Raw genomic sequence first — 25,562 nt, 5'->3', positions numbered from 1 at the left:
GCACTCTGGGGCGAAGCTGTGGGTGGAAAGAGCAACAGCTGCATGGGTCGGGGCTGCTTACAGCTCCACATCACCCTGAGGACATCTCTGGGGGAGTCTTTTCAAGAGGAAGGTCAAGGCTGGGGCTATCTGAAAGGAAAGGAGGGTGTGCTTTGAGTTTTCTTTTCTTGGTTGTCTGGGTGGGCAGTGGTTGATTGGAATTTTTCTCCATTCTGGAGAAGGCACTGAGGCTGCAAATCTCGTTAGGACTTGTCTGAGATGTCTCTTAGACCCCCCCCCCCCCGAGATATTTCTGGGCAGTGCCCTGCTACCAGGAGGTGTCTGCAGGGCAGAGAAGAGCACGCAGTGGGTGGGATGGGGTCTGTGAACATGGACAGGGAGGAGACGTGAGGACAGAGAAACAGCTCTGGGCAGGGACATCTCCAGGCAACAGAGACATGGGCAGGGAGTGCGAGGGAGCTGCTCCCACAAATGCCACTGGAGGAGGGATTTGGGCATGTCCCTGCCATCCCCTGCAGTGCAGATGCCTTCCCCAGAGCTACCCCCCCTGGTCTCCTCTCCCACCCAGCATGGCGTCTGCCCACAAGGCCATGGGGTCCAGGGCATGAGTCACCTCCTCCGCAGCCGGACCTCCAGAAGAGGAGAGCTGCATGTGTCCTCCAATGTGGTACACAACAAAGGGGCTCAAAGCACCTACACTCTGAGATGGAGTGCACAGCTGGGTAGGGACGAGGCTTCACTGCATGCTTCTGTCTTTCTCTCCTTGCTTCATTTTTTTTGAGCACTGCAGTATTTTTCTTCATTTCTCCACGTATCCGTGGTGGTCTTGCTCTCTGGGGCTTATGTGGGGGGGCAGATCAGCTTCTGTCCTGATACTGACTCTGCAGATATGCCCTGGAAGTGTCTTCATGGGAACTAGATGCCCAAGCTCCATTTTAAAATGTCAGGCATGTCACTCACTTGATAGGGTTGGGGAATGAGCTGACTTGTTCCTCATTCAGATCAGGGAGGAGGATTTCCACAAGAAAACACAAGGGTTTTTCTTAAAGAAGTCTCGCCACTGACTTTTCCTCCTTGAACAGGCCCTCATGTCCAGAAGGACCAAATGTCCAACAGCAGCTCCACCACCCAGTTCCTCCTCCTGGCATCCGCAGACACGCGGGAGCTGCAGCTCTTGCACTTCTGGCTCTTCCTGGGCATCTACCTGGCTGCCCTCCTGGGCAATGGCCTCATCATCATCGCTGTAGCCTGCGACCAGCACCTCCACACCCCCATGTACTTCTTCCTCCTCAACCTCTCCCTCCTCGACCTGGGCTCCATCTCTACCACTGTCCCCAAATCCATGGCCAACTCCCTCTGGGACACCAGGGATATTTCCTATGCAGGATGCACTGCTCAGGTCTTTTTCTTTCTCTTCTTGATGTCAGTGGAGTATTTTCTTCTCACCCTTATGGCCTATCTTCTTACAGAAGCCACCCCCGCCGCCCCGCCACTACCAAACCTTTGCCATGTAAACCCAGTACAGCCTGGTTCATTCTTTCAGTACCTGCAGTTCAGGAACTTGGCACCAGAGGGCTCATTAACACGCAAAATGCCATAACAAGCCAAGTAGCCAAGTCTCCCTGCATAATTCTCCCTAATTCTTCAAATATTGTGTGGCTGAGTTGAGGGACTCCAGGAGTGTAGCCAAACTGAGACGATTTCAGTAATAAATAACAATAAAACAGGATTTCTTCTTTCACCAGTTTTCTTTATTTCTCTGCTCACAGAACAAGTGATACCAGCCTTCTCCAATTCTTATTGATCCAGACTGTCTCCTGATGAAGTCTGAATATGTGGGAAAAGTAAGATCCTTTCTGTATGACACCGTGTGCGCAAACTCTGTCCCCCCCACCTCCCACACACCCTGCCATCAGCCACCTGGGACTTGCATCATGCCTTCTCAAATCCAAGCTTTTTCCACTAAATTGTGTAGCGGAATATTTCAGCTCATTTGCACCAGTTCCCACCTGCTTTATTTGGAGAACCAGCTGTGCACAGTCACAGAAGGCTGTTTCTTACCTGCCAAGAAAAAAAAAAAAAAGAAAGGAAGAGAAAGGAATAGTTCAATGAAAAATAAAACACATTCCTCAGCTGCATATCAAGTCCAAGTTGCCTCCACTGAAGTCCACTTTCCACGGGTGGGCAACCTTAGTGGAAAACCTTCAGTGAGATACATAGGAAAGGACAGGTAGGAACATAATTCAGGATTTGGCTAAAGGGACCATCAGGCAGACTGCAGAAAGCTGAGGAGGGGTTAGTTTAAGGAGTACACGTGGAAAGATGTGAAAGACTAATGAGAGCCAATGCAGAGGCAGATCAATGCTTCTTTCCATGTTGGCATCAGGGCATCATGTCACCCACATTAATTGTGGTCATTTACATGTATGGGGCTTTACTTATCAAAGACCCCATCCATGGGTCAGTGACTTGAGACACCACAGCTGGGAGCTGCAACTGCAACTTGGGCAGAACTTGTCCTGGGACCAAATCTCTCGCTCCCTGCTTGGTAATGGCACTACCCAGTCACCTGCCAGACAAATGTGGGCACCACATGAGCTCCACCCACCCGAGCCTTGCACAAGGACCTGGATTCAAGGAGGACAGATGTACCTGAGGGAGGCCTTCCCATCACATAGAAGTCTTTCCTAAATTGCTATTTTGGGATCCATGAATGCTGAATGGAGAGGCATGGCCATTTCTGGAAGGGGGCATGGAAAGCCCCGCTGGGAAACCTGGCTGCTGCCTGGTGCGGGTCCAGGGAATCACCCTCCATGGATGCACGTGTTGTTCAGGAAGCTGTCCTGAACCAGATACTAACCCCAAGAGTACGGGGTACTTTTCACCCAGGGAGCCAACCTTTCCTTTTCGCTCTTCCCAGGAGGTTCTCAATCCCAAACGTTGGCTTTCCTCAGTGGTCTCCAATGGTGCTTAATTTTTATTATTAATGGCATCATCCATCCATCTGGAAGTTGCATTTAGACAGTCTTGGTCATCCTGTGGCACTCATCATGTAGATCTAAGACATCATAACAGCCTTGCACAGAATCAGAGAGCTGGTGACCCAGGAACATGTCCAGATGACTTTTAAATATCTCCAGGGAGGGAGACTTGACAACCTCCCTGGGAAACCTGTGCCAGTGCTTGGTCACTCTCACAGTAAAAATAAGTGTTTCCTGATGTTCACAGGGATCCTCTTGTGTTTCAGTTTGTGCCCATTGCCTCTGGTCCTGGGGAACCACTGAAAAGAGCCTGGCTCCATCCTCCTTGAACCCTCCCTTCAGGTATTTATACACTTTGATAAGATCTTCCCTGAGCATTCTCCTCCCCAGGCTGAACAGTCGCAGGTCTCTCAGCCTCTTGCCATAGGAGAGATGCTCCAGCCCCGTCATCATCTTCATATCCCTTTGTTGGACTCTCTACAGGTATATCCATGCCTCTCCGGTACCAAGGAGCCCAGAAATGGACTCCAGGTGTGGCCTCACGGGTGCTGAGGAGAGGCCAAGGATCACTTCCTTTGACCTGCTGGCAATACGTTGTCTAACGCAGCCCAGGATAACATTCATCGTCTTTCCCGCAAGGGCACATTGCTGGTTCATGTTCAACTTGGTGCCCACCAGGACGCCCAGGGCCTTTTCTGCCAAGCTGCTTTCCAGCTGGCAGACCCCCAGCATATACTGGTGCGTGGGGTTGTTCCTCCCCAGCGGCAGGACTTGGTACTTCTTGTTGAACTTCATGGAGGCTCCCGTGAGCCAATTTCTCCAGCCTGTTGAGGTCCCTCTGGATGGCAACACAACCCTCTGGTGTATCAGCTACTCCTTCCAGTTTGGCATCATCAGCAAACCTGTTGAGCGTACACTCTGCCTCATCATCCAGATCATTTCTGAAGATTTTGAGCAGGATTGGACACAGTATTGAACCTTAGGGCACACTTCTAGTTAGTGGCTTCCAGCTAGACTTCATGTCACCGATCACCACTCGTTGGGCCCAGCCCTTCAGCCAGTTTTCAACCCACCTCACTGTCTGATCATCCAGCCCAGACTTCAACAGCTTCTCTATGGGCATCTTATGGCAGACAGTGTCCAAAGCCTCGCAGAAATCAAGGCAGACAATAACCACTGCTCTCCTCTTGTCTACAAAGGCAATCATTTAATTGGAGAAGGTTATCAGGTCAGCCAAGCATGACTCCCCCTTGGTGAATCCATGCCTGACAACGCCTGATGAATTTCTTGTTGTTCATGCGCCTGGAAATGGTTTCCAGGATCAGCTGCTCCATCGTGTTCCCAGGGATCAAGATGAGGCTGACCGGTCTGTACGTCCCTGGGTCCTCCCTCTTGCCCTTCTTGAAGACAGGACTGACATTTGATTTCCTCCAGTCTTTGAGCACTTCTCCCAGTCACCATGAGTGATCCAAGATTATCAAGAGTGGTCTTGCAATGACATCTGCCAGCTCCCTCAGCAGTCGTGAGTGCATCCCGTTGGGGCCCATGGACTTTTGTATGTCCCGTTTGCTTAGGTATTCCGTGACCAGATCCTCTTCTACCAAGGTTACATCTTCCTTGCTCCAGCCTTTCCCCCTGGTCTCTGAGACCTGGGACTGCTGAAGGTTAGTCTTGCTAGTAAAGGCTGAGGTGAAGGCGGCATTCAGTACCTCAGCCTTTCCTACACCCTGTGTCACAGGGTCCCCTCCTCATCCAGCAGTGAGCCCACATTTTCCCTAACGATCCTTTTAGCAACCATGTTCATACAGAAGCCCTTCTTGATGCCTTTGAGATCCCTGGCCAGGTTCAATTCTATTTGGGCTTTGGCTTTCCCAACCCTGGCTCTGCATGTTTGGACAATGTCTCTCTATTCCTCCCAGGTTGCCTGTCCCTGCTCCCACCCGCTGTGTGCTGCTTCTTTGTGTTTGAGTTTTGTCAGGGAGTCCTTGCTCATCCCTGCAGGCGTTTTTGCCTGATTACCTGTCCATAAAATTACATAGCTCCCGTGAATTAGCTTTGGTGTTGTAGGGATGTCCATGAGACAAGTGCCATCGCAGTCAATGGAGTTCTAGAAAATGCAGCTGATGGAGAATATAAGGAGAGAGCTTGAGCTCTCCCTATGGCACATGACTCCATGTGGTCAGCTGAATACTTCAAGAGGCTGCCATAAACATAATGAATAGGAATAGATTCTGTTACCAGTTGAATTGGGCATCTGCTGTCATTTCAGTAGAATCAGAGAATCATAGAACAGCTCAGGTTAGGAGGGGCCTCAGAAGATTGTCTGGTCCAACCTTTTGTGGGAAAGGGACCCTAGGGGAGATTATCTATCACCCTGTCCAATTGCATCTTGAAAACCTCCAGCGATGGGGTCTCAACCACATCCCTGGGGAGGTTGTTCTACAAATGATTGTTCTCACTCTAAAAAATTTCTTTCTTAAGTCAAGATGAAACTTCTCCCGGTGCAACTTGAACCCATTGCCCCTTGTCTTCCCCATGGGGCTCCTTGTGAAGACAGAGCCCCCATCCTCTTTGTAGACACCCTTTAAGTGCCTTTAAGTTGGCCAGAGGAATGCCCCACCGGCCTCCCAGAAGATGCCCCCAGATGCTGTCCTGTCTGAGAACTACTCCAGCAGAGCTTGCAGCTACCTGCATCTGTCTTGGACCACCTCTGGCACCTTAAATGTCACCAGGAGTTTTCATCTGAACAGCTCACTCCTGACCTCCATCTCCATTAATTAACAGGGCAGATGAGACCAGCAGCTCACCTGCAGGTGCCCATTTTGTGCATGGCCAAATTGAGGCAAGAGGAATCTCACCTGCTGAAGGTTTGTGGCAGTCATGGGAGGGAGCTGAGTCCCCTTCCAGGACTACAAATCCAGAATGAGATGCCTCGATTGACTCAGCTGAATCACTTCCCTCAGTTTGGATAAATTATGTCCCTCCTTATAACCTTCCTGGTTTCCTTCCGTAATTCTGGGAAAATAAAAGTTGATCCTCCTGCCCAACTCTGTCTCTGACAAGAGAAATGACACTGCTGGAAATAAGTTTCTTTCCCCAGCTGAGGGAGGGAACATCAGTGATTCCTTCAGTCTGGTTCACAGCAAGTTCCCAGGGACACCTTGTAAGAGACTGTGTCAGCCGGAAACGTTTGTCTCAACATTGCTGCTGCAAAGCAACCATTTGCCAGCCTCAACATCCTGTTGTTGTGGGGGAGAACGCGCTCAAGGAGACAAAAAGTCCCTGAAGAAACCACCATATCTGCCCGAAGCTAGCAGTGCCTACCAAGCTGTGCTTGCCCACGAGCAAGGCGAAGAAACCACCGAGAGCACCTGGGCATGTGCCCATGGAGGAACACGGGGCGGCACGTACGATAATGAGCTCCGTGGAAAGGGGTGGACTTTGCGGAGAAATCGTGGGGACTGGGACAATAAAAGAGCTGCGTTCTCCCCTCTCAAAAAAACCCGCAAACTGAAAACTGGCAAACTGTGGACTGCAAACTAACAACTAGCGACTACCATCGGAAAGCAACTGAAGAGCACCTGCAGCGCTTGGAACTGGGACTTTGGCTGGAACCTGGAACTTGTACCCTCCACCTCCTCCACCGAGACCGAGTCAACGGGACGTTGCTGGCTTCGTGGTGGTGGTAACTAGTCTTGCTATCTCTCTCCCGCTTTCTTGCTTAGGTCTGCCTCTTGTTTACTTTCTTTTTCCCTCTGTCCTATCGCTATTACCAGTTGTTTGTGTTAAATAAAATTTGCAAGGTTGTATGGCATCTGACCTCGTTTGGTCTTAATCTCGCTCTTGGGATCGTTTAAGAACCCTCCCCGATACTGGATCGGGACAAACCTGGAGGGAGCCCAGAGAGGGAAGAGAAAGAGGCACCTTGGGCTGGTCCTCTGCTGCTGAGCTGGGCTCCTGGGACAGAGGGAGCTCGTGGCAAACGAGCAGTGCTGCACAAAGACAGCTCTGCCCAGGAGCAGCTCCTCTGCAAAGCGCAGCAGGGCTGAGGGGCACTGCCTGCAGGCAGCGAGGGGAGAGAAGCGAGACAGGGAGAGGTTAAAGGCAGCGTGGGGTAGGTGGATGCTGAGAGCTCACTGGGGGAGAAATCGTCACAGTCCTCCTCCACATGGTAAATCTCTGAGTGCAGGGCAATGAAGCTGCTGTTCCTGGAGGGATCTCCTAAAGCTGGCACATCCCACAACCGATGGGGCATTTCAGGCCGGACTCTTCACAGTTTCTGTAGTGTCGAGGAGGAGGAGGTGCTCCTGATCAGTGATTCCCTGCTGCACCATCAGAGGGAAAGGGCATCAGAGCTCCCTTCTCTCAGGGACAACTGCAGGGCTGTGAAGCCGGGCGTGCACCCAGGGGTGCCCAGGGCTGTCCTTCAGAGCAGGGTCCCTGCACCCCAGGGCTCTGTGTGCCGGGGCAGGGGCTCTGCCGCCTGCCAGGGTCAGCGCTCAGCCTGCCCGGGGAGCTCCCCACAGCACTCTGGGGAGAAGCTGTGGGTGGAAGGAGCAACCCCTGGCAGGGCAGGGTCCTTGTGCTGTTGGGAAGGTGCTGCGTGAGCCAGGGCTGCTCGGAGCTCCACTTCACCCCAGGACATTTCCTGGGGGACTTTTTGAGAGGAAAGTAAAAGCAGGGATTACTGTAAAGTTAAAGAGCTTTAAAGGGTCAGGGGTTTTATGTAATTTCCCATGGTTGCGAGGTGGGGGGAGAGGAAGAAATGGGAAAGGAACTCTCAGGTTTGAACAAGTCACTGAGACTCCTGGATAGTAACTTTGAGTGATCAGTAGATCTGCTAGGAGCCTCCTGAAGTGCCTTCAGCCACTCCTCTGCCTATAGACAGCACCAGCATCAGCTTTGCTGGACCCATCAGGTTTGTTCTGACCTGCCCTTTTCCGCCTGCAAGCATGAACGTGTGCCCAGCCAGTGCCCTGCAAACAGGCAGGTTTCTTGGAACAAAGACGAGTGCACAGAGCCTGGGATGGGGGCTCTGAGGCCTGACAGGGCAAAGGCATGGGACAGGGAAACATCTCCCCGGAGGAAAATCTCCAGGCAGCAGGGATATGATCAGAGAATGAGAGGAAATTAAAACCAGAAATGTTATGGGAGGGAGAATTCAGAAAACTCCGTATCATCCCCTCCAATGCAGATCCCTTCTTCAGAGCAAGACCCTTGCCTCTCTCCCACCCAGCAAAGCCTCTGCCCTCGGGGCTGTGGGGTCCAAACCATGAACCGCTTCCTCTGCAGCCAGAGCTGCAGCAGAGCCGTGGCGCAGTTCTCCAGCATCTCGCCCATTTCCCTCTGAAGAGCACAGAGGCTGAGAGCAGCTGCCCACCAATGTTGATGTCATCCCTTAATGAGACACCATGGTTAGGGCACTTGGCTATCTCCTTGAGGGGTCCTTCCAAGCTGTGAGCTGCCCTCCAGGGTGCAAATCTGCCCAATAACACCTTTGTGTGCCCCATGGAGAAGCACAGAGATGCTACGACTGAAGAAATGCTGTTGGGTTGGTGAAATGAGCCACGTGTGTCCTTGGCTAGAAGCGGGGTGCTGAGACCTTGAGAAGAGCTGAGACATTTAATGGTCTGCAGTGGGTCCCTCTGCTCTCAGCACTGCTTGGTGGCTTTTCAGAGAAGCATATGAGTGCGATCTCTCCCCCTAAGATCTGGCACCCGCCCCTACCATTCCCATGAACCCACTGTTGCAGAGCAGGGCTGACTCCTGGGCATTCTGTCAGCGGAGGCTCTGCTCCTCACAGCACACTCAGCCAGCAGCAACCAAAGCTCCAACCACGGAGGCGAAGGAAGGTCTCCTGGAAAAGGAAAAGGGGGTGTGTGTAGCAGGGGGAGAATCCATGAGAAATTCCTTCCGTTTTGCTCAGAGAAGTCTTCTCTAACTTTGTCACTGCCTATTCCCTCTTGAAATGTGCCCTGAGGCAGCAAATGTCCAACAGCAGCTCCACCACCCAGTTCCTCCTCCTGGCATTCGCAGACACGCGGAAGCTGCAGCTCTTGCACTTCTGGCTCTTCCTGGGCATCCACCTGGCTGCCCTCATGGCCAACAGCCTCATCATCACCGCCGTAGCTTGCGACCGGCACCTCCACACCCCCATGTACTTCTTCCTCCTCAACCTCTCCCTCCTCGACCTGGGCTCCATCTCCACCACTCTTCCCAAATCCATGGCCAACTCCCTCTGGGACACCAGGGTCATCTCCTTCTCAGGATGTGCTGCACAGGTTTTTTTCTTTTTCTTTTTGATGTCAGCAGAATTTTATTTTCTCACCGTCATGGCCTATGACCGCTTCATTGCCATCTGCAAACCCCTGCACTACGGGACCCTCCTTGGCAGCAGAGCTTGTGCCAACATGGCAGCAGCTGCCTGGGGCAGTGGTTTCCTCTATGCCGTGCTGCACACTGCCAATACATTTTCACTGCCGCTCTGCCAAGGCAATGCCGTGAACCAGTTCTTCTGTGAACTTCCCCAGATCCTCAAGCTCTCCTGCTCAGAATCCTACCTCAGGGAATTTGGGGTCCTTGAGGTTAGTCTCTGTTTAGCTTTTGGGTTTTTTGTTTTCATTGTGCTGTCCTATGTGCAGATCTTCAGGGCTGTGCTGAGGATCCCCTCTGAGCAGGGACGCCACAAAGCCTTTTCCATGTGCCTGCCTCACCTGGCCGTGGTCTCTCTATTTCTCAGCACCGGCATGTTTTCCAACCTGAAGCCCCCCTCCACCTCTTCACCATCTTTGAATCTGGTCATGGCAGTTCTGTACTCCGTGGTGCCCCCAACAATGAACCCCCTCATCTACAGCATGAGGAACCAGGAGCTCAAAGACACACTGAAGAAGCTGATTCAATCACTTGTCTTTCAGCAGCAATAACCTTTACAAGTATTTTCCAATTCATCTCAGGAACTGTTCCTCCTCTGCTTTGGGGATTTGGTCTGTGATAATCATGTTTGCCCAGGAATGTCTGCATCCACTCCACTTCTCCAGTGACATGAACCCAGTCTGTGTGACCCAGAGACCTTTGTACATGTCTCTGGCATGATGTTACAGCTGGTCTCCTGCGTCGCATCTCTGTAATAAAAGGCTCAGTGTCAGTGTCTGGAGGTTGGGCTCTTCTTCCAAAGCTGAAGTCAAAAACAGGCTGAAGAGATTGCCCCTACAAGGCCATGGTGTGGTGCTTGGGTTCTCCATGGGCTCCGGGGAGGAGGGCAAGGGGCGATGTGTTGGGGAAGGAGGCCTGGGCTGTGTGACCAGTTCCCGTGGAGATGGTGAATGATCAGAAGGGATCTGCCTGGGACTGTCTCCCCACGGCTTTCGGGCACCACAGCCCTCAGTCTGCAGGGCAGCACCACCAGCTCAGGGCTCTGCGGGGAGCACAAGGAGGGGGCAGGAGTGGACGGCCAGGCCAGCACAGACACAGTCCCATGGGGAAAGGCTCTCTGGGACAGGGGTGTCCCTGGAGAAGAGCAGAGGAGCAACTCTGTGCTTCCAGGGGGAATAAATGACCAGGAGAAAGCTATTTCTGCATGCACCAGCTTGGGGCAGGCTGCTCTTTTACTGGCAAGATGAGAAGAGCCAAGAAGGGACTGGGCCGGGCTGGAAAGTTGGGAGAGGACAACACCAAAGTTAGCTGAGCTGTGTGACCACGCAGGGTGAGGATTCACACCAGGGGGGTTGTGGTGCCCAGCCAGGGCTCGTGGATGGGAGCCGAGACATGCAGGCACAGGAGAGACTGGGCTGGTCTGGAACAATATTGGCAGCTCCGTTGCTTGGCCATCCAAGGGACAGGGTGATGACGGGGCCGCAAAGCAGCATCCAGAGGGTGACAGCAAAGACAGGTACAAACAAGGAATTCATGTGCATTGCCTTCGTTGTGCAGGTATGATTTTGGCACAGGCAAAGCTTACCTGGAGTTGGTTGCAAGGAAAGTCGAGAGGAAAACAGCGAGCTTTGATCGCTCGTTGGAGACCAAGGCTGAACAAGGAAAATGCAGGGCTGCTGCTGAATGGGGAGGGTGATCCAGTAACAGCAGACACAGATGAGGCTGAGGGACTCAATGCCGCCTTTGCCTTCATCTTTACTGAAAAGGTCGCCAGGACCCTGTGTTAGGGAGAGGGTTCAAGGAGGAGGAGAGCATGCATTGGCAGGAACCTCATGAAACCCCACAGGGACAAATGCCGGTTTCTGCCCCTGCAATGCACTAACCCTGGCAATGGCACAGGCTGGGAGCATCCTGGCGGGGGAGCAGCTCTGTGGAGAAGGTCTTGGTGGTCAGCGATCGGGACAGGAGGCAGCTGTGTTCCCCGAAGCAAGGTAGGCCAACAGCGTCCTGGGCTGTATGACCTGGAACACGGCCAGGAGATCGAGGGGAGGGATTATCCAGGTTACTGCATCCATATTTCAGATCCCCAATACAGGAAAGATGTTGGCAAACTAGAGCGGGTTCAGTGATCGGCCCCCAGGTTGGGGGGCCTGTGAGCAGACGCCAAGTGGCCAAGAAGCCAAGGGAGGCTGAGGGAGACCTCATCACAGCCTGCCCTACCTGTGAGGAGGTCACGGAGAATAAAGAGCCGGGCTCTTCGAGATGGTGCATTGTGGGAGGACAAAAACCATGGGTGGAAGGTGAAAGAGAAGAGGTTCAGCCTAGGCATAAGGAAAAAAGTTTTCACCATCAGCTCAATCAACTGTTGGAACAGGTCAGCCAGATAGGCTGTGCAGTCTCTGTCCTGGGAGGTTTTCAAAATCCAGCTGGTTCAAGCTCAGGATGAAGCACCTGAGAACTTTTAATAAAACGGCAATGTTTTGCCACCAGGCCAGAAAGGGGATTTCCAGGAAGTGCATTAATCATGGGAGAAGAAATATTGATCTCCCTCTGCACTTGCATTACCACTACTCTATTCCACTGTGTGTTTAATCTCCCTCACCTTTCAGGTGTTCCCACCTCTCCTGATTAAATGACCATGTCTAAAGGCATCTTTTCAGCAGACTATGTGGATACACACCCTTGTATCTCTCCAGATTTCCCCTTTCCCTTGCTCTTTGATCATTCAGATACCTCCAAACTATCTGGTTGCTGCTTTGAGCTTCAGGGAGTTAGACACTTGCTGCATCTCTGAGAAGTTGAATTAACTCTTGAGTCAACTCCTTAATTATGTTTATATCTATCCTTTCCTAGCTCTTGGACTTGCAGCCTGGACTTGGCATACAGTTGAGGAGAGTGTTTTCAAGCTTATTAAATTGCATCATGTGTAACTTCGGGGTTTTGGCAATGAGGAGAAGTCCTCCCGTGCCTGTGTGCAGCCAGTTCTCTGAGGAAAGCAGGTAGGAATTGGTGCCAAGGAGCTGTAACATCCAGCTGCAGACTTCAGTGAAGAAGTCTGATGCAAGGACAAGTGATGCAAAGCCCAGAGGTGCAAACAGAAAAACGCTGGGGTTGGGGAGGTGATGAGCAAGGTTGTCCATAGAGCGTCTGGCCTCAAGGGATTGCTTTTCCTACCTGCCCATATCTGCTTAGGTGACCCTCTGGATCAATATCAATTGGAGAATGCTGCTATCACTTCTTCTGTAAACAAAAAAGCAATAAAAAATGACCTTAAAAAGTAAGCCTTTTATCTTAAAAGCTCCTTGAACTCTTCCTCTTTAACTACCATCCTGAAACCTCTGCAATTAGCTGTACAAGTCTTGAAGACTTGAAGAAAATTATGGGAAGAGACGAGGCACCTGAGGGATTTCTGCCTTGTAATGAGCCCCATGATGGTTTTGGTGCTGAGTCCATGGATCTGCAATGCTGAGAGGAGATTGCACAAGCTGCTCAAGGAGCAAAGTCAGAAGAAAGTGCCGAAGTTTCTTGGAGTATTAATGAGCCCCACTGAGGGCCATTACCAACACAGCCTCCCCACGGACTCGTTAGAGCAGAAAACTGGATGCAGTGATGACAGGCAGGCAAAGGCAAAGTGCTGGTGGCTCTGATGCTGAGTATAGCCTTGGTGTGTTTTATCAAGCCAAATGCCAAGCCCTGACCCCAGCCCCTCAGAGGAGAGATGCTGTCCATCACGCATGGCTCAGGGCTCTTCATGGGCTGTGAAGGGGTGTGATGCCAAGTGAAGGACAACAGTACGACACCTCCCAGCCTGCCCGGGGAGGTGCAAGGAGGCAATGTAACCTCAGTGCCATGAGGACAAGGGGTCTCCTCGTAGGCCTTGGTGGCAGAGATATCAGCCACAGCCAAGGGGACAAAGACCTCAGCTCTGTCAGGGCCTGTCAGCATTGCAGGCACCCTTGGCCATCTCCACCATAGGCTGCCATACACTGTCCCATGCCTGTGCCTCTTTCCCTGCAGGCTGTAGACATCTGACACACTTCCCCACCTTGTTCTCACCCCGGCATGTCCCTATCTTTACTGACACCCCTCCATCCTCACTGGCTGTCCCTCCAAACACAAAATCATGGGCTAACCCAGACTCCCTCTGAGTGACCTGTTGCATCAAAGCACTACCCTTCAAGTGACATTTCTTCCTCCTCGTGTCCATCTGGCCATCCAAACCTGCAGTTACTTGTGGTTTTCCTTTCTCGTGCTGTTTCCCATCACCAAATATCACGCACTCATCTCTGAAACTAACCGTCAAGCTTTCTCAAGTTACTGCTATACTTGCCTGAGCCTCCACTTTACCAGGCCAATGAAGCCCCCACGTCTCAGCCTTTCCACACATGCTCCCTGATCCCATCTTGGCAGACCTCCTATGGGCCCACTCCAGTTCCTCCCCACTCCTCCAGAACAGGGACCCCCACACTGGGACACACTATTCCAGATGTGGCCACACCAGTGCTCAGTCGGGGGGCAGGGAGGGGGGGGGACAACTCCCCTTGCCTGGGTGGCCACGCTCCTCCCAGTGCAGACCAGTATGCACATGGCCATACTCATGTTTAGCACCACTGCCCTGTATGGTAACCCTCATAATGCCCAGGCCCGTCTCTTCAAGGTTGCTCCTCACCCACTTCAGGTCCAACCCTGCCTTCACGTACGGGCTTGTTTTACCCCCTAATGTAGTGTCATGGTTTAAGCCCAGCCAGCAACTAAGCACCACGCAGCCGCTCGCTCACTTCCCCCCACCCAGTGGGATGGGGGAGAGAATTGGGAAGAAAAAGTGAAACTCGTCGGTTGAGATAAGAACGGTTTAATAGGACAGAAAGGAAGAAAATAATAATGATAATAATAACAATAATAAAATGATAATAATAATAATAATAGAATTGGAATATACAAAACAAGTGATGCACAATGCAATTGCTCACCGCTCGCTGACCGATGCCCAGTTAGTTCCCGAGCAGCGATCCACCCCCCCACCCAACTCCTCCCAGTTTATATGCTAGGCATGATGTTACATGGTATGGAATATTCCTTTGGCCAGTTTGGGTCAGCTGCCCTGGCTGTATCCCCTCCCAACTTCTTGTGCCCCTCCGGCCTTCTTGCTGGCTGGGCATGAGAAGCTGGAAAATCCTTGACCTTAGACTAAACACTACTTAGCCACAAGTGAAAATATCAGTGTGTTATCAACATTCTTCTCATACTGAACCCGAAACATAACACTATACCAGCTACTAGAAAGAAAATCTATCCCAGCCAAACCCAGGACACTGATGCATCAGCAAAGAGGGTAAACAGTAGATGGTGGTATAAAGCCACCGCATTAGAAATTACCACCAGCAAATAAGTAATAGAAGGTGAAGGTAGTGCACAAGCAGGACAATTAAGGGCAGTTGTTCTAGCAGCACAAAACACAGCAGAAGTTATCTATGTCGACTACCGTGCCAGGTGCCACACAAGGGCTTTGTCAATGGGAAGCCCCAAACTGGGAATTTAGTAGATCCCCACTTTGGATAACTGAAGACTGGCAATTCCTGTTAGATACAGGGAGACAAGTGCCATTTGAACTAGGGTGGGTAAAAGCCCATGTAAACAATGATCAACCAGCCACAAAACGGAACCAACAAGTGGATGAGTTAGCCAGAATTAGGGGAATAAAAACAGGAGGTACGCCAGATCCTGAATGGTACCGACTGGGAGAATGGCTGCTTCAGAATTAGGCCACACAGGCCGAGAATCACTTTATTTTGCAGCCCAAAAACAAGGTTGGCCTCTAAACAGGAACACATGTGAAACCATCTGTGCTGGTTTTGACTGGGGTAGAGTTAATTGTCTTCACAGTAGCTAGTATGAGACTATGTTTTGGATTTGGGCTGAAAACAGTGTTGATAATGCCAAGATGTTTTCATTATTGCTGAGCAGTGCTTACACAGAGCCAAGGTCTTTTCTGCTTCTCATAACACCCCACCAGCGAGTAGGCTGGGGGTGCACGAAAAGTTAGGATGAGACACAGCCGGGACAGCTGACCCCAACTGACCAAAGGGATATTCCATACCATATGATGTCGTGCTCAGCATATAAATCTTGGGGGGGAAGAAGGACAAGGAGATGTTTCAAGTGATGGCGTTTGTCTTCCCAAGTCACCATTACATGTGATGGAGCCCTGCTTTCCTGGAGATGGCTGAACACCTGCCTGCCCATGGGAAGTGGTGAATGAATTCCTTGTTTTGCTTTGCTTGTGTGCACAACTTCTGCTTTACCTATTAAACTGTCTTCATCTCAGCCCATGAGTTTTCTCACTTTTACCCTTCCAATTCTCTCCCCCATCCCACCAGGGAGGAGTGAGCAAGTGGCTGCATGGTGCTTAGTTGCCAGCTCGGGTTAAACCACAACACCATCCTTACAGAATTCTCCCAATGTAAATTGAAATTGCAAACAAATCACCCTTCTAACACACCACCCCTACACATTAATAAAGGAAAAACCCTATGGTCAACATGTCAAATTGATTACATTGGACCCTTTAAACCCTCCTTGGGATATGGGTACATTCTCACAGGAGTGGAGGTCATCTCAGGCCTAATTATGGCAACTAAATGTCAGAAGGTTAATGGTCAGAGCACCATTAGAGGATTATCCTCTTGGTTTTCAGGCCTACCAACCCCTGATGTCATCCAAAGTGACAATGGCTCACATTTTTCCAGCAAGGAAGTGCAGGAATGGGCAAAGCAGGAAGAAATTCAACGGGTATTCCATACCCTCTACTACCCTTAATCAAACGGGATAGTAGAAAGAGCAAATAAATGGACTATTAAAAAGAAGCCTTAAACCACGTGAGCCCCAGTGGTGCAGTCATATGTTTGAGTTACGGCCTAGTCGTGGTGATACTGCTCAATTTAGGGCTAAACATGATGCGTTGTCCTTTAAGGAGGACCAGTACTCGATAGCTTCACTATGCAAGTGTGATTACTTTGTATAAACAATGCGTGCTTTGCTGACAACTATCCCCTTGAAGAGGGAACTAAAGACTGATAAAAGGAACCATCCTGCTCCAGAAGGCACCGAAGGCCGGATGATTGCCAAAGAAGCATGAACTAAGGGAAAGGGAAAGGCGGCAGGGGGAGATCATGACCACCGACTCAATTCAAGGCTGGAAGAAATTGCACCCCACGACTGCAAGGAGCATGTGTGCTAATTTACATAGCAAGCGAGGTTAATTTAAATATAACCGGCCAATAGCAGATGAGATGTTGACTACTAACCAATGAACGTAAATTTAGGCAGGTTTTTACTAATCATGTAACAGAATAAATACATTTTCTTTGGTGCGGTGTGCTAGCTTTGTGGAGTTACGACCTGGCACCCATCTCTGCGCAGACATGAAATAAAGAAATATCTCGGCTCTGTGTGTAAGATTGGCTTATTGCACACCGGGTACTGAACCCCACTTGTGGGACAACACTGGGATACCTGATTGCCTAAAGTGATTCACCAATTACATAATCAATACAGTCTAACAGGGAGCCCAGTGACTTGTGCATTCTTTCCATCAACATCTCACGGAGCACCCCATCAGATGAAAAGATACACCCCGCTGGCCTTCAAGCACAGCAACCTGTTATGGTAGATTTACCACAAATTGGCACTGTTCCACTGACACCAACAAAACCCCACAGCCCTCTGGCCTAGGAAGCAGAAGACAACGATGGAGCTAAACATGGTATTAGCACCAGGTGGATACATCCTAGCCACTAACTAGAAGGGGTAACCAGTCCAGAAAAAACCCACCGAGACTTGTGTTGTTTCCTCTTTCCAGGAACGATACCGGGAATGATACCACACAGCACACCTCCCCTGGAGACTGAGTCAACCATCGGAGGATTGCTTATCCTTCTCGCAGGAGCAAGCATCGCCAGCATGGACCAAATTCAGCTTATATGTCAACAAGCTCGACACATGGGGTGGAGACCCTCACCTCCTTTATTTGTGCTGATCAATATGGTAACTGTAATACACTCTGCACCATACATGTTTCGATTTGATCCGAATACAGGAATATTGGGAAAAACCAGCACAAAATCTTACAATGACAATCACTAGTAATCACATGATAGTAAAAGCAAATAAAAGTCACCTTATTTCTGCTACACCAGGTGTATTCTCTGGTGATCTCTATTGAATGTAACGTAACAAATTATTTAAAGGGAAATACCTATGTGGTCATCAAAAGGACAAATCAAGCTCGATCAAAAAGCAGAGCAAACCACTTCTCACGCCCCTATTGTATGGTTAGCTTCTTTTTTAGTGTCACAACTGTGGAAGCAGTATCCTTGTGGGCAGATACAGGCAAAAATAATGGAAATGGACTATCCTTAAAGATCATGCTAACACCTATTCCCAGACCTCACACTACTCCAACAGCTACCCCTACTGCCTATCAATCTACTCCCACAACCGACCAAACTACATACCCACTGACTTCTAAAATTGGATCCTATGCCATCAAATATACAGGCCAGCAACAAGTGCTATTTAATCCACCAAGGTCCCTCAAACAAGTGGAACTATCAATGCAGGTTAATATCTCTGCAATTAAACCTACCTGCTCACCATTCCTCAGTACGTCTTATACAGACTGGTTAGCATGGTTGCATGGGGGAGCCCTCACCTCCCAAAAATCATCAAGGAGAGATGTGACTGGCATCCCAGGGACAGGATGAGGAGTATTAAGCACCACAGACGCTGAATTTTTAGCAAACAAAGTAAGCTTGGCAACAAGTGATTTGCAGAAACCAGAACACCCATTACGATCTTTGACGGCACCGGGAACTAGTCAATGGCTTTTAGCTGATATGTTGCCTAAGTGGGAAAGAATTAATGAGGAAGACCACCAACTAATTGTAGCTGCATTTGGCATTGCCCAGAATAATGTTTCTCCAGCTCTTAGCTGCACCCAAGCTCAGTTACGGGTGCAAACTACCATAGCAGCAATTATAAGGGAAGGCGATGAGGGCATCTTGCCCACTGAGATTCAAAAGGTAATTTGGGATAATGCAACCCAATGTGAAAAGGATTTCCAATCTTGCTGCTATTTGGTTAATTTCATTTAGGATCCCACCAACAGTAAAGCCACAGCTTTTGTTTTAGCAATACACAGTGCTTCGCTGTAGACCATATACACAATCATTGCGCTGGGATGAAATCACCATGGAACTGTACTCTATCCGTTAGAACACAGAGTATGGGCCCAACAAAACAGGAACAAATGGCAAACCATTGATGTTGATGCATGTGTTGTATAGGAACAACAGGGATTTATCTGTGAAAGTAATACAATTAAGACCCAAGACATTTGTCTTGACACTGAACAAAATATTTGTCATTTTGAAATACATCCTGATGAAACCCCTGAAACCGTACTCATGTATGTTGGAAATGGATGTGCTTGTATGAGAACCCTTGGTAGGCATACGCAATCACTCAAATACCCGTATTTGTAGTTTTACTGAACTTAGGGGATGCGACTTTAACTACCCAGCACCTGCCACATCCCACCAATTGCTGCCATCTAACTACACATTGTATCAAGATTTATTGCCTACCCCCATTGGAATGAATGTCACATTGGTAAGAAAGCTGTTCCAGCATGATGACCTGTGTCAATTGCTAAAACGAATTCAGAACAACAGGCAGAGAACCCTGACTACCATCCATCATGATGCAGAGAGGATACACTGCATCCTAGAAAGAGTGAAGAAAGACAGAACATCACTGGTGGGAAACCCTCCTTGGATGGTCACCAAGAGCAACTGGGCCTTTGAATTTGACTTTACAGCCAGTTGTAGTTTTGTTAGAGTTGCAGAATCATAGCATCATTGAGGTTGGAAAAGACCCTTATGATCGTCACGTTCAACCATTACCGTAACACTGCCAAGTCCACCACTAAACCATGTCCCCACGTGCCACCTCTACACATCTTCTAGATACCTCCAGGGATGGTGACTGAACCCCACCCCTGGGCAGCCTGCTCCAATGCTTGACAACACTTTGGGGCCAGGCTCTTGGGGTGCTGGGACCCAGAGCTTGGGCTGTGGGACGTTCCCTGCTCTGGGAGCAGAACAGGCACCATGGGCGACTCACTCCGATGTGGCTGTCCCTGTTGCTGCTCTCAAAACTTCAGGCAGAAATCCCTCCAGAGGCCAGGACAAACCCCACCTCACTTGGGGTGTCCCCGCAATGCCTGGCAGATTTCCCTGCCTTCCCGCCATGGTCTGGCCCCATCGCCCTGCGCCCCAGGGAGCATAGACGGGTGGGGGCCTTCCAGCAAGGAAGGAGGGCTGAGGGGAAGTCTGCTCATCCAAGGGCTGAAGGCTCTGGGACACACGGGGGCTTCCTCACCCATTGCACCTCAAGGTGAAGGGCGAGGGGCAGAGCACAGCTGGAGCCAGAGGAGCACAGCTGGAGCTGGGGCTGCCTGACTAGTCCGGGGGTGGAGGGAGAAGATGGTGTGGGGAGGGATGTCCGTGACTGTTTCTGGGAATGCTGTCTCAGACCCCAGCCTTCACCAGGGCCATGCCTCCCCGTGCCCCTTGCCTAAACTTCCCACCCCTTGTTATTGCCCACGCCGCTGCCAGCTGGTTTCCAAGGCTGGGCCTGGCAGAGGAGGGAGGAGAGCTGTGGTCGACCCTTTTTGCTCCTCAGGCTGGAGAATGACATCCTTAGCTGAATCAAGAGGGCAGACGCGGAGAGAGGGATGATACTGAAACAAGGAGTTTGGAGAACTGTCTAAACTCAAGGTCTGCAAGCAAGACTAAAGCAAGCCCTGCCTCTGGTGACTTGGCTTCCCAGGTCACTATGGGATGGAAAGGGACCTTCTGCTGAAGATCTCTCATGGACAGACGTCCCCACCGCAGACATGTAGAGCTCCTCCAAGGGGGTTACTCCGGGTGCCTCAGTGGAGGGCAGAGGTGGCCCTAGGCCTGAAAGACCAGCTGTACTGAGGTCTGGTGCCCTTGAGTGCTGCTGCCCGTGGGATTCCCACCAAAAGTCCCCTGAAGAGGCAAGAATCTTCACCCGCTGTTTCATGGTCACTGCAGCCAAGGCTGACAATGGTTTTTCCATCTCTGTGTCCCAATCCAATGTCGGGGAAGGTGTCGATATGATCCCAAGAGCAAGATTAAGACACAAGCAAGGTCAAATGCTGTATACCCAAAAGAGCTTTTATTATCAAAAGTAGAAAATAGTAGCACTAGGATAGAATGGAAGAAAAGGCAGAAATTAAGCAAGCAGTCGGGATAGAGTTGTAAAAATAGTCACCACTATGGATCCAGCGGCATCCCGTTGGTCCTCAGTCTTCAATTCCTCGGTGATGGGTGCATACCACTGCTTGTCTCCACGGCTTTTTATAGGGCATAGTCCAATGCACGCGCATACATACTGTTCATGCACTGCAGGTTTCATCTATCACATGACCTTCGGGTGATCAACACCAGAAACCACTACCTTATCTCAAGGACTACAGTTTCCATGACAATGATAGTCTCCACATTCCTGCAGGCTTGGCCGGCTCCGGCCTGTCTCCTCCCCTGGATGCCTCAGTGGCCTGATAATCGTTCTTATGGACAGAGAAGTGCCCTGCTTAAACAAGCCATCTCTGGGATAAGTGGCCCATCACAGCAAACAATCCTTGAGATGAATGGCTTGAGATGACAGTCCACTCTCTCACAACAAACAATCTTTGAGACAGATAGCTCAAGAGAACAACTCGGTCTCTCACACCCTGATCAGCACTCCCTCTTCTGCAAGGACCAGAGTCAGGTGAGCATCACCTTTGTTGGCCTACCTGGCACCTGTGTGAAGAAGTGGTCCCAAGACACCCTAGAAACCTGCTGGACCCTCAGAGGGTGTCCGTGATTTCCATCCTTGGAGGCCTTCAGCTTTCACTCTGGAGCGTTGCAGCCAACCTGATCCCAGGGTGGGTGATCGTTTCCTTCTGGGCAGGAGGCTCAGCTAGAGACCCCCAGCCAGGCCCTTCCAGCCACTTCCATAAGCTTGTGTTGCAAGCTCCTGCAGTGTTCCTTAGGAAAAGGGATTCAGCGGGAGGTGAAGACATCTAAATAAGTACCTACTTCTCGAAATAGATGGCATCTAAGTCATAGCCTCATGGGACAATTCAGGGTGGAGGGGAGCTTCAGAGGCCCCTAGTGCAACCTAGGGCTCAAAGCAGGGTCAGCTCTGACATCAAACCAGGTTGCTCAACGCATTTCAGCATCCACAGAGTGCGCACACGAGCCAGGCATCTCAGACACCATCAGGGAAATGCAGACAGGTCATTTGACCAGTTCCCTGAACAAAGGGAGCTATCGGCATGCCGAGCCTCCTGAGATTCCTAGGAACACCGAAGCTTTTGCTCCAGAGGAGCGTGATCCCTCCTGAGGTGTCCTGGTGTAGCCCCTGCTCCGTGTGGTGCTTTAGGCTGTAAAGAACATCAAAACAACGCCTCTGACAGGGGTAATTTCACCTCCAGTGCCAAAATGCAGAGCAGAGGGAGGGATCTCAGAGCTCCCAGGCTCTCTGCTGCAGGGTTAGGATTTCAGAGGTGTTCCCAAAGTGGATTTGTTTGCATTTTTTTCTTCACTTCTAGTTCATGTGCCGGTACCGGAAAGAAGGCAGCAGAAGTGCACACTAGTTGTAACCCCTTTTTAGTGCCGGCAATGAAGGTGCCTCTCGGCTGGGAGCGTGAGGAGGACCCCGTGTTACAGCTCTTGAGTCCTTATACGCAACCCTAAAACTACTCACGTGTTCCTATTTACAATTTACACAAACTGTTGGCTTTGGCCATGATATCGCCTGTTACCATTCGCTTTTGAGCATTTGTACATGCGACCCCGCCCGTGCAAGCACGCTTAATGCATGTTTATTAGCTGAGTTTGCACAATTTTGTTGCCGCTTTCAGCCAGTTTGGTCTGGTTTCTTCTAGCAGCAAACCCACTTCTACAGAAGAGGTCCGTGGGTCAAGTTCTCTTGCCCATGTCTTGGGAGACATCTTTGTCTTTTGGCATTCCCATACGTAAAATGCCGCACCCCTCCTTTGTGAGCAGGGGCCAGGACATGCCATAGAGGGCCATACTGCCCCACCCCTTATTGTGAGCAGGGGGGCAGGACATACCATAGAAGGCCATACTGCCCCACCCCTCCTTTGTGAGCAGGGGGCCAGGACATACCATAGAAGGCCATACTGCCCCACCCCTCCTTTGTGAGCAGGGGGCCAGGACATACCATAGAAGGCCATACTGCCCCACCCCTCATTGTGAGCAGGGGGCAGGACAGGTATATAAGGCCACGCTCAGCCACCTGGCCGTGGCAGTTGCTGTCTTTACTTCTGTGCAGGGAAGGGAGGCAGCAGCTGCAACGGGGTCGGGGGGCTGCCACCCCTCGCAGACCCAGGGAACGCAACCGTTGGTGACCTTTGGCAGCAGCGCTTGGTGGCCGACGCCATGGCGCGGGGCGTTGTGGGACGGGGGCTGGTGGCGCGCAGCCACCCCCTGCCCCGCCGGGGCCCAGCGCAAGCCCCCGGCAGCCTTGCACAGAAGGAGGAGCAGAGGCGGGAGCGGGAAGCGCGACAAGCTGAGCTGGAGGAAGAGCGGCTCCGCACCCAAGAGCTGCGCCGCTGCTTCGCTGCCGAAACCCGGGAGCTGAAGGCGGCCCTGGAGAGGGAGCGGCAGCTCCTGGCAGAGCGGCTGCGCTCTGAGTGGGAGCAGCGACAGGCTCAGGAGGTGCGGCGGCTGCAGGAGCTGAACCAGCGGCAGTGGGTGGCAGAGACCCGCCAGCTGCTGCGCTGGAAGGAGGCTGAGCTCCGCGAGGGACAGGAGCTGCTGCGGCAGGCATGTACTGCCGCCGTTCACCAGGCGCGGGACCTGCAGCGGCAGCTGGCCCAGGAGATGGTGAGGCCCAGCAAGAGCAGCGGGGAGGCCCGAAACAAGCTCCAGGACGTTCTCAGCAAGGTACTGTGGGAGACGGATGGCTACCAGCCCGCCCGCATCCGCCACCTCCAGGACCAGCTGCAGCTGGAGAGGAGACTCTTCCTCAAATACATCCTGCAGCGGTTCGAGGGCGAGCTGCCTGCCTCCCCCTGCACGGCCCAGCCCGAAGGCCCTCCTGGGCACCAGGGCCATCAGGAGACGCAGAGCTCCTGCTCCTCTGGCAGAGAAGGGCCCCAGGCCCCGGCGGCACCCCAGGAAAGACCGCCGGAAAGCCGCAGCGCTGGGCAGCATGCAACATGCAAGGCTGTGGCAGATGCTCAGCTCCAGGTGCCAGAGGGGGAAGACCTGGTGCTCCTGAAGCAGAACAGCCGCCTGCGGCGCCTTCTAGAAGACCTGGAGAGGCAACAGAGTGCCCTGGAGATGGAGAACCGCCTCCTGAAAAAGGAAGGCTCTCCAGAAGCACGCAAGGAGGCAGAGAGGCTGCAGCAGATAAATGCTCGCCTAGCTGCCCTCGCCTCGCGGCTGGGAGAAAGATCCAGGCAACTGCAGGCGACCATTGATTGCCTGATCAACTCTCAAGTGCCACTGCCCATCCAAAGCCCCACTGAGGAACTGTGCACGGCATCGCTTCCTCAGCAGAGGGGTGGAGAAATGGGAGAGCCTGCTGGAGCTTTGCTGGCACAAGACAAGCAGCATGACTTCTCAGAGAAGGCAGCTGAGGAGCCTCAGGGTCAAGTGGCTGCAGGTGAAGAGGCCTCTGATCATGTGGGCACCCACAGCCAAACTGGTGAGGAGTTAGAGGTGCAGCTCTCAGAGGTGACAAATGAAAACACCCGCCTGGCTGAAGAAAATGCTTGCCTCCTAGGGCAGGTGGGTTTGACAGAACACGTTCGAGCTGAAAATGCCAACCTGAAAGGGCAACTGGCGCGAGCGGCAGCGGAGCGAGATGCTGCCATCCAAATGAAGGTCTGTCTTCAAACCCAGCTGGAAGAGGCAGAGCGCAAACTGGAAGCCATGAGAGAAATGGCAGAAAGGAGTCAACAGCTGGGGAAGGAACTTGAGGAGACAAAGTTAGCGCTCCAGAGGAAAGAAGAGCAAGGCAAGTGTTTGCCGAGGGCTCAGGCAGAAGAGGAACACCAAGAAACCCTGCAGCTGTTTCGAGCCCAGCTGGTTTGGTATCAGAAGCTAAACGAGCAACACCAGCAGCTACTTCAGGAACTTGAATGGCTGAAAAGAGAAAGATCCAACCGTAGCATTTCCAGGCTCCGCCAGGCTAACGGGGCTGCAGACAAGGAGGCCATCCTCCTGGCAGCTATGAGAAAACAACCGGCGGAGCTGCGAGCGTTCATAGCTCGATACAGCTATGATCCTTTCAATGGTCCCAACGAGCGGCCTGAACTAGAGCTTCCTCTAGTTGCTGGACAATACGTGTACATATTTGGAGACGTGGATGAAGACGGTTGGTACGTGGGAGAGCTGACCGACGGCACAAGAGGCTTCGTCCCCTCTAATCTTGTTGAAGAAGTTTCAGATGATGGACAGCCTGATGACACCGGAGTCTGTCCAGAGACAAGTGATTGGTAGCAGGACACAGATGATGTCTGTCCTGTCTTCTTCTATGTTCTTATTAAATCTTTTCCTAACGATCTCTCTGCACAGTCTAACTCTCTATCCTGTGTGGATGTGTACTGAAAGGACTATGTGCCAGCTACTGGGGGGGTTGGCGTGGGTGGACTGGGTGCCAGCTGCTGGAGTCAACCGGGGGGTGTAGGCACCCCTGGCTTGTGGTGCCAGCTACTGGTGTGGGTCCCAGTGCAGCTAGTGGAGTGACTGGGGGGTCTCAGTGCAGCTACTGGAGCAAGTGGGGGTCTTGGCCACCAGGCACTGAGGCGGGAATGGTGTGTGTCCTGAAAAGCACCTACTGGCTGAGACATGCATGAGTGAGGCGAGTGAGAGGCTCTGTGAGTGTCTGTATCTTCCCCAAACCTGGTGTGCATGGGCTGTGCGTTGACTAAAATATCCAGATATGTATTAAAGGAAGAGGTCCTCTTTCTCCAAGTTCTGGAACTAGGCATAAAGGGAAACACTGGGGCTTTGTAGGTTTCTTCCCAAAGCCTTCACCTCTGTGCTAACAAGGTAGCTCTGGACCAGGCAGTAATTTCCGTCTGCTGTGACAGCCTCTGGG

The 25,562-nt window shown here is 51.5% G+C and overlaps 1 protein-coding gene across 1 annotated transcript; it reads left to right on the top strand.

Annotated features, from left to right (window-relative positions):
* The first annotated feature begins 1,105 nt into the window (after positions 1–1,105).
* LOC128147159 (olfactory receptor 14A16-like) lies at positions 1,106–9,904 on the top strand. The gene is made up of 2 exons (XM_052799501.1): positions 1,106–1,399; positions 9,263–9,904. Exons 1-2 carry the CDS (start codon positions 1,106–1,108, stop codon positions 9,902–9,904), a joined length of 936 nt encoding a protein of 311 aa, XP_052655461.1.
* Positions 9,905–25,562: the final 15,658 nt, after the last annotated feature.

This window comes from Harpia harpyja, chromosome 10 (assembly GCF_026419915.1).
Source record: "Harpia harpyja isolate bHarHar1 chromosome 10, bHarHar1 primary haplotype, whole genome shotgun sequence".
In the NCBI taxonomy this organism is placed as follows: domain Eukaryota; kingdom Metazoa; phylum Chordata; class Aves; order Accipitriformes; family Accipitridae; genus Harpia; species Harpia harpyja.
Note: the sequence above shows the minus strand (reverse complement) of the source record. Positions and strands in the feature narration are given on the sequence as shown.

Excerpts from the sequence above, each read along its gene's own strand:
- LOC128147159 (XM_052799501.1), top strand. The coding sequence starts at position 1,106 with ATGTCCAACAGCAGCTCCACCACCCAGTTCCTCCTCCTGGCATCCGCA. Across the intron at positions 1,400-9,262 it reads ATGCAGGATGCACTGCTCAG|GTTTTTTTCTTTTTCTTTTT; the intron begins GTCTTTTTCTTT and ends TGTGCTGCACAG.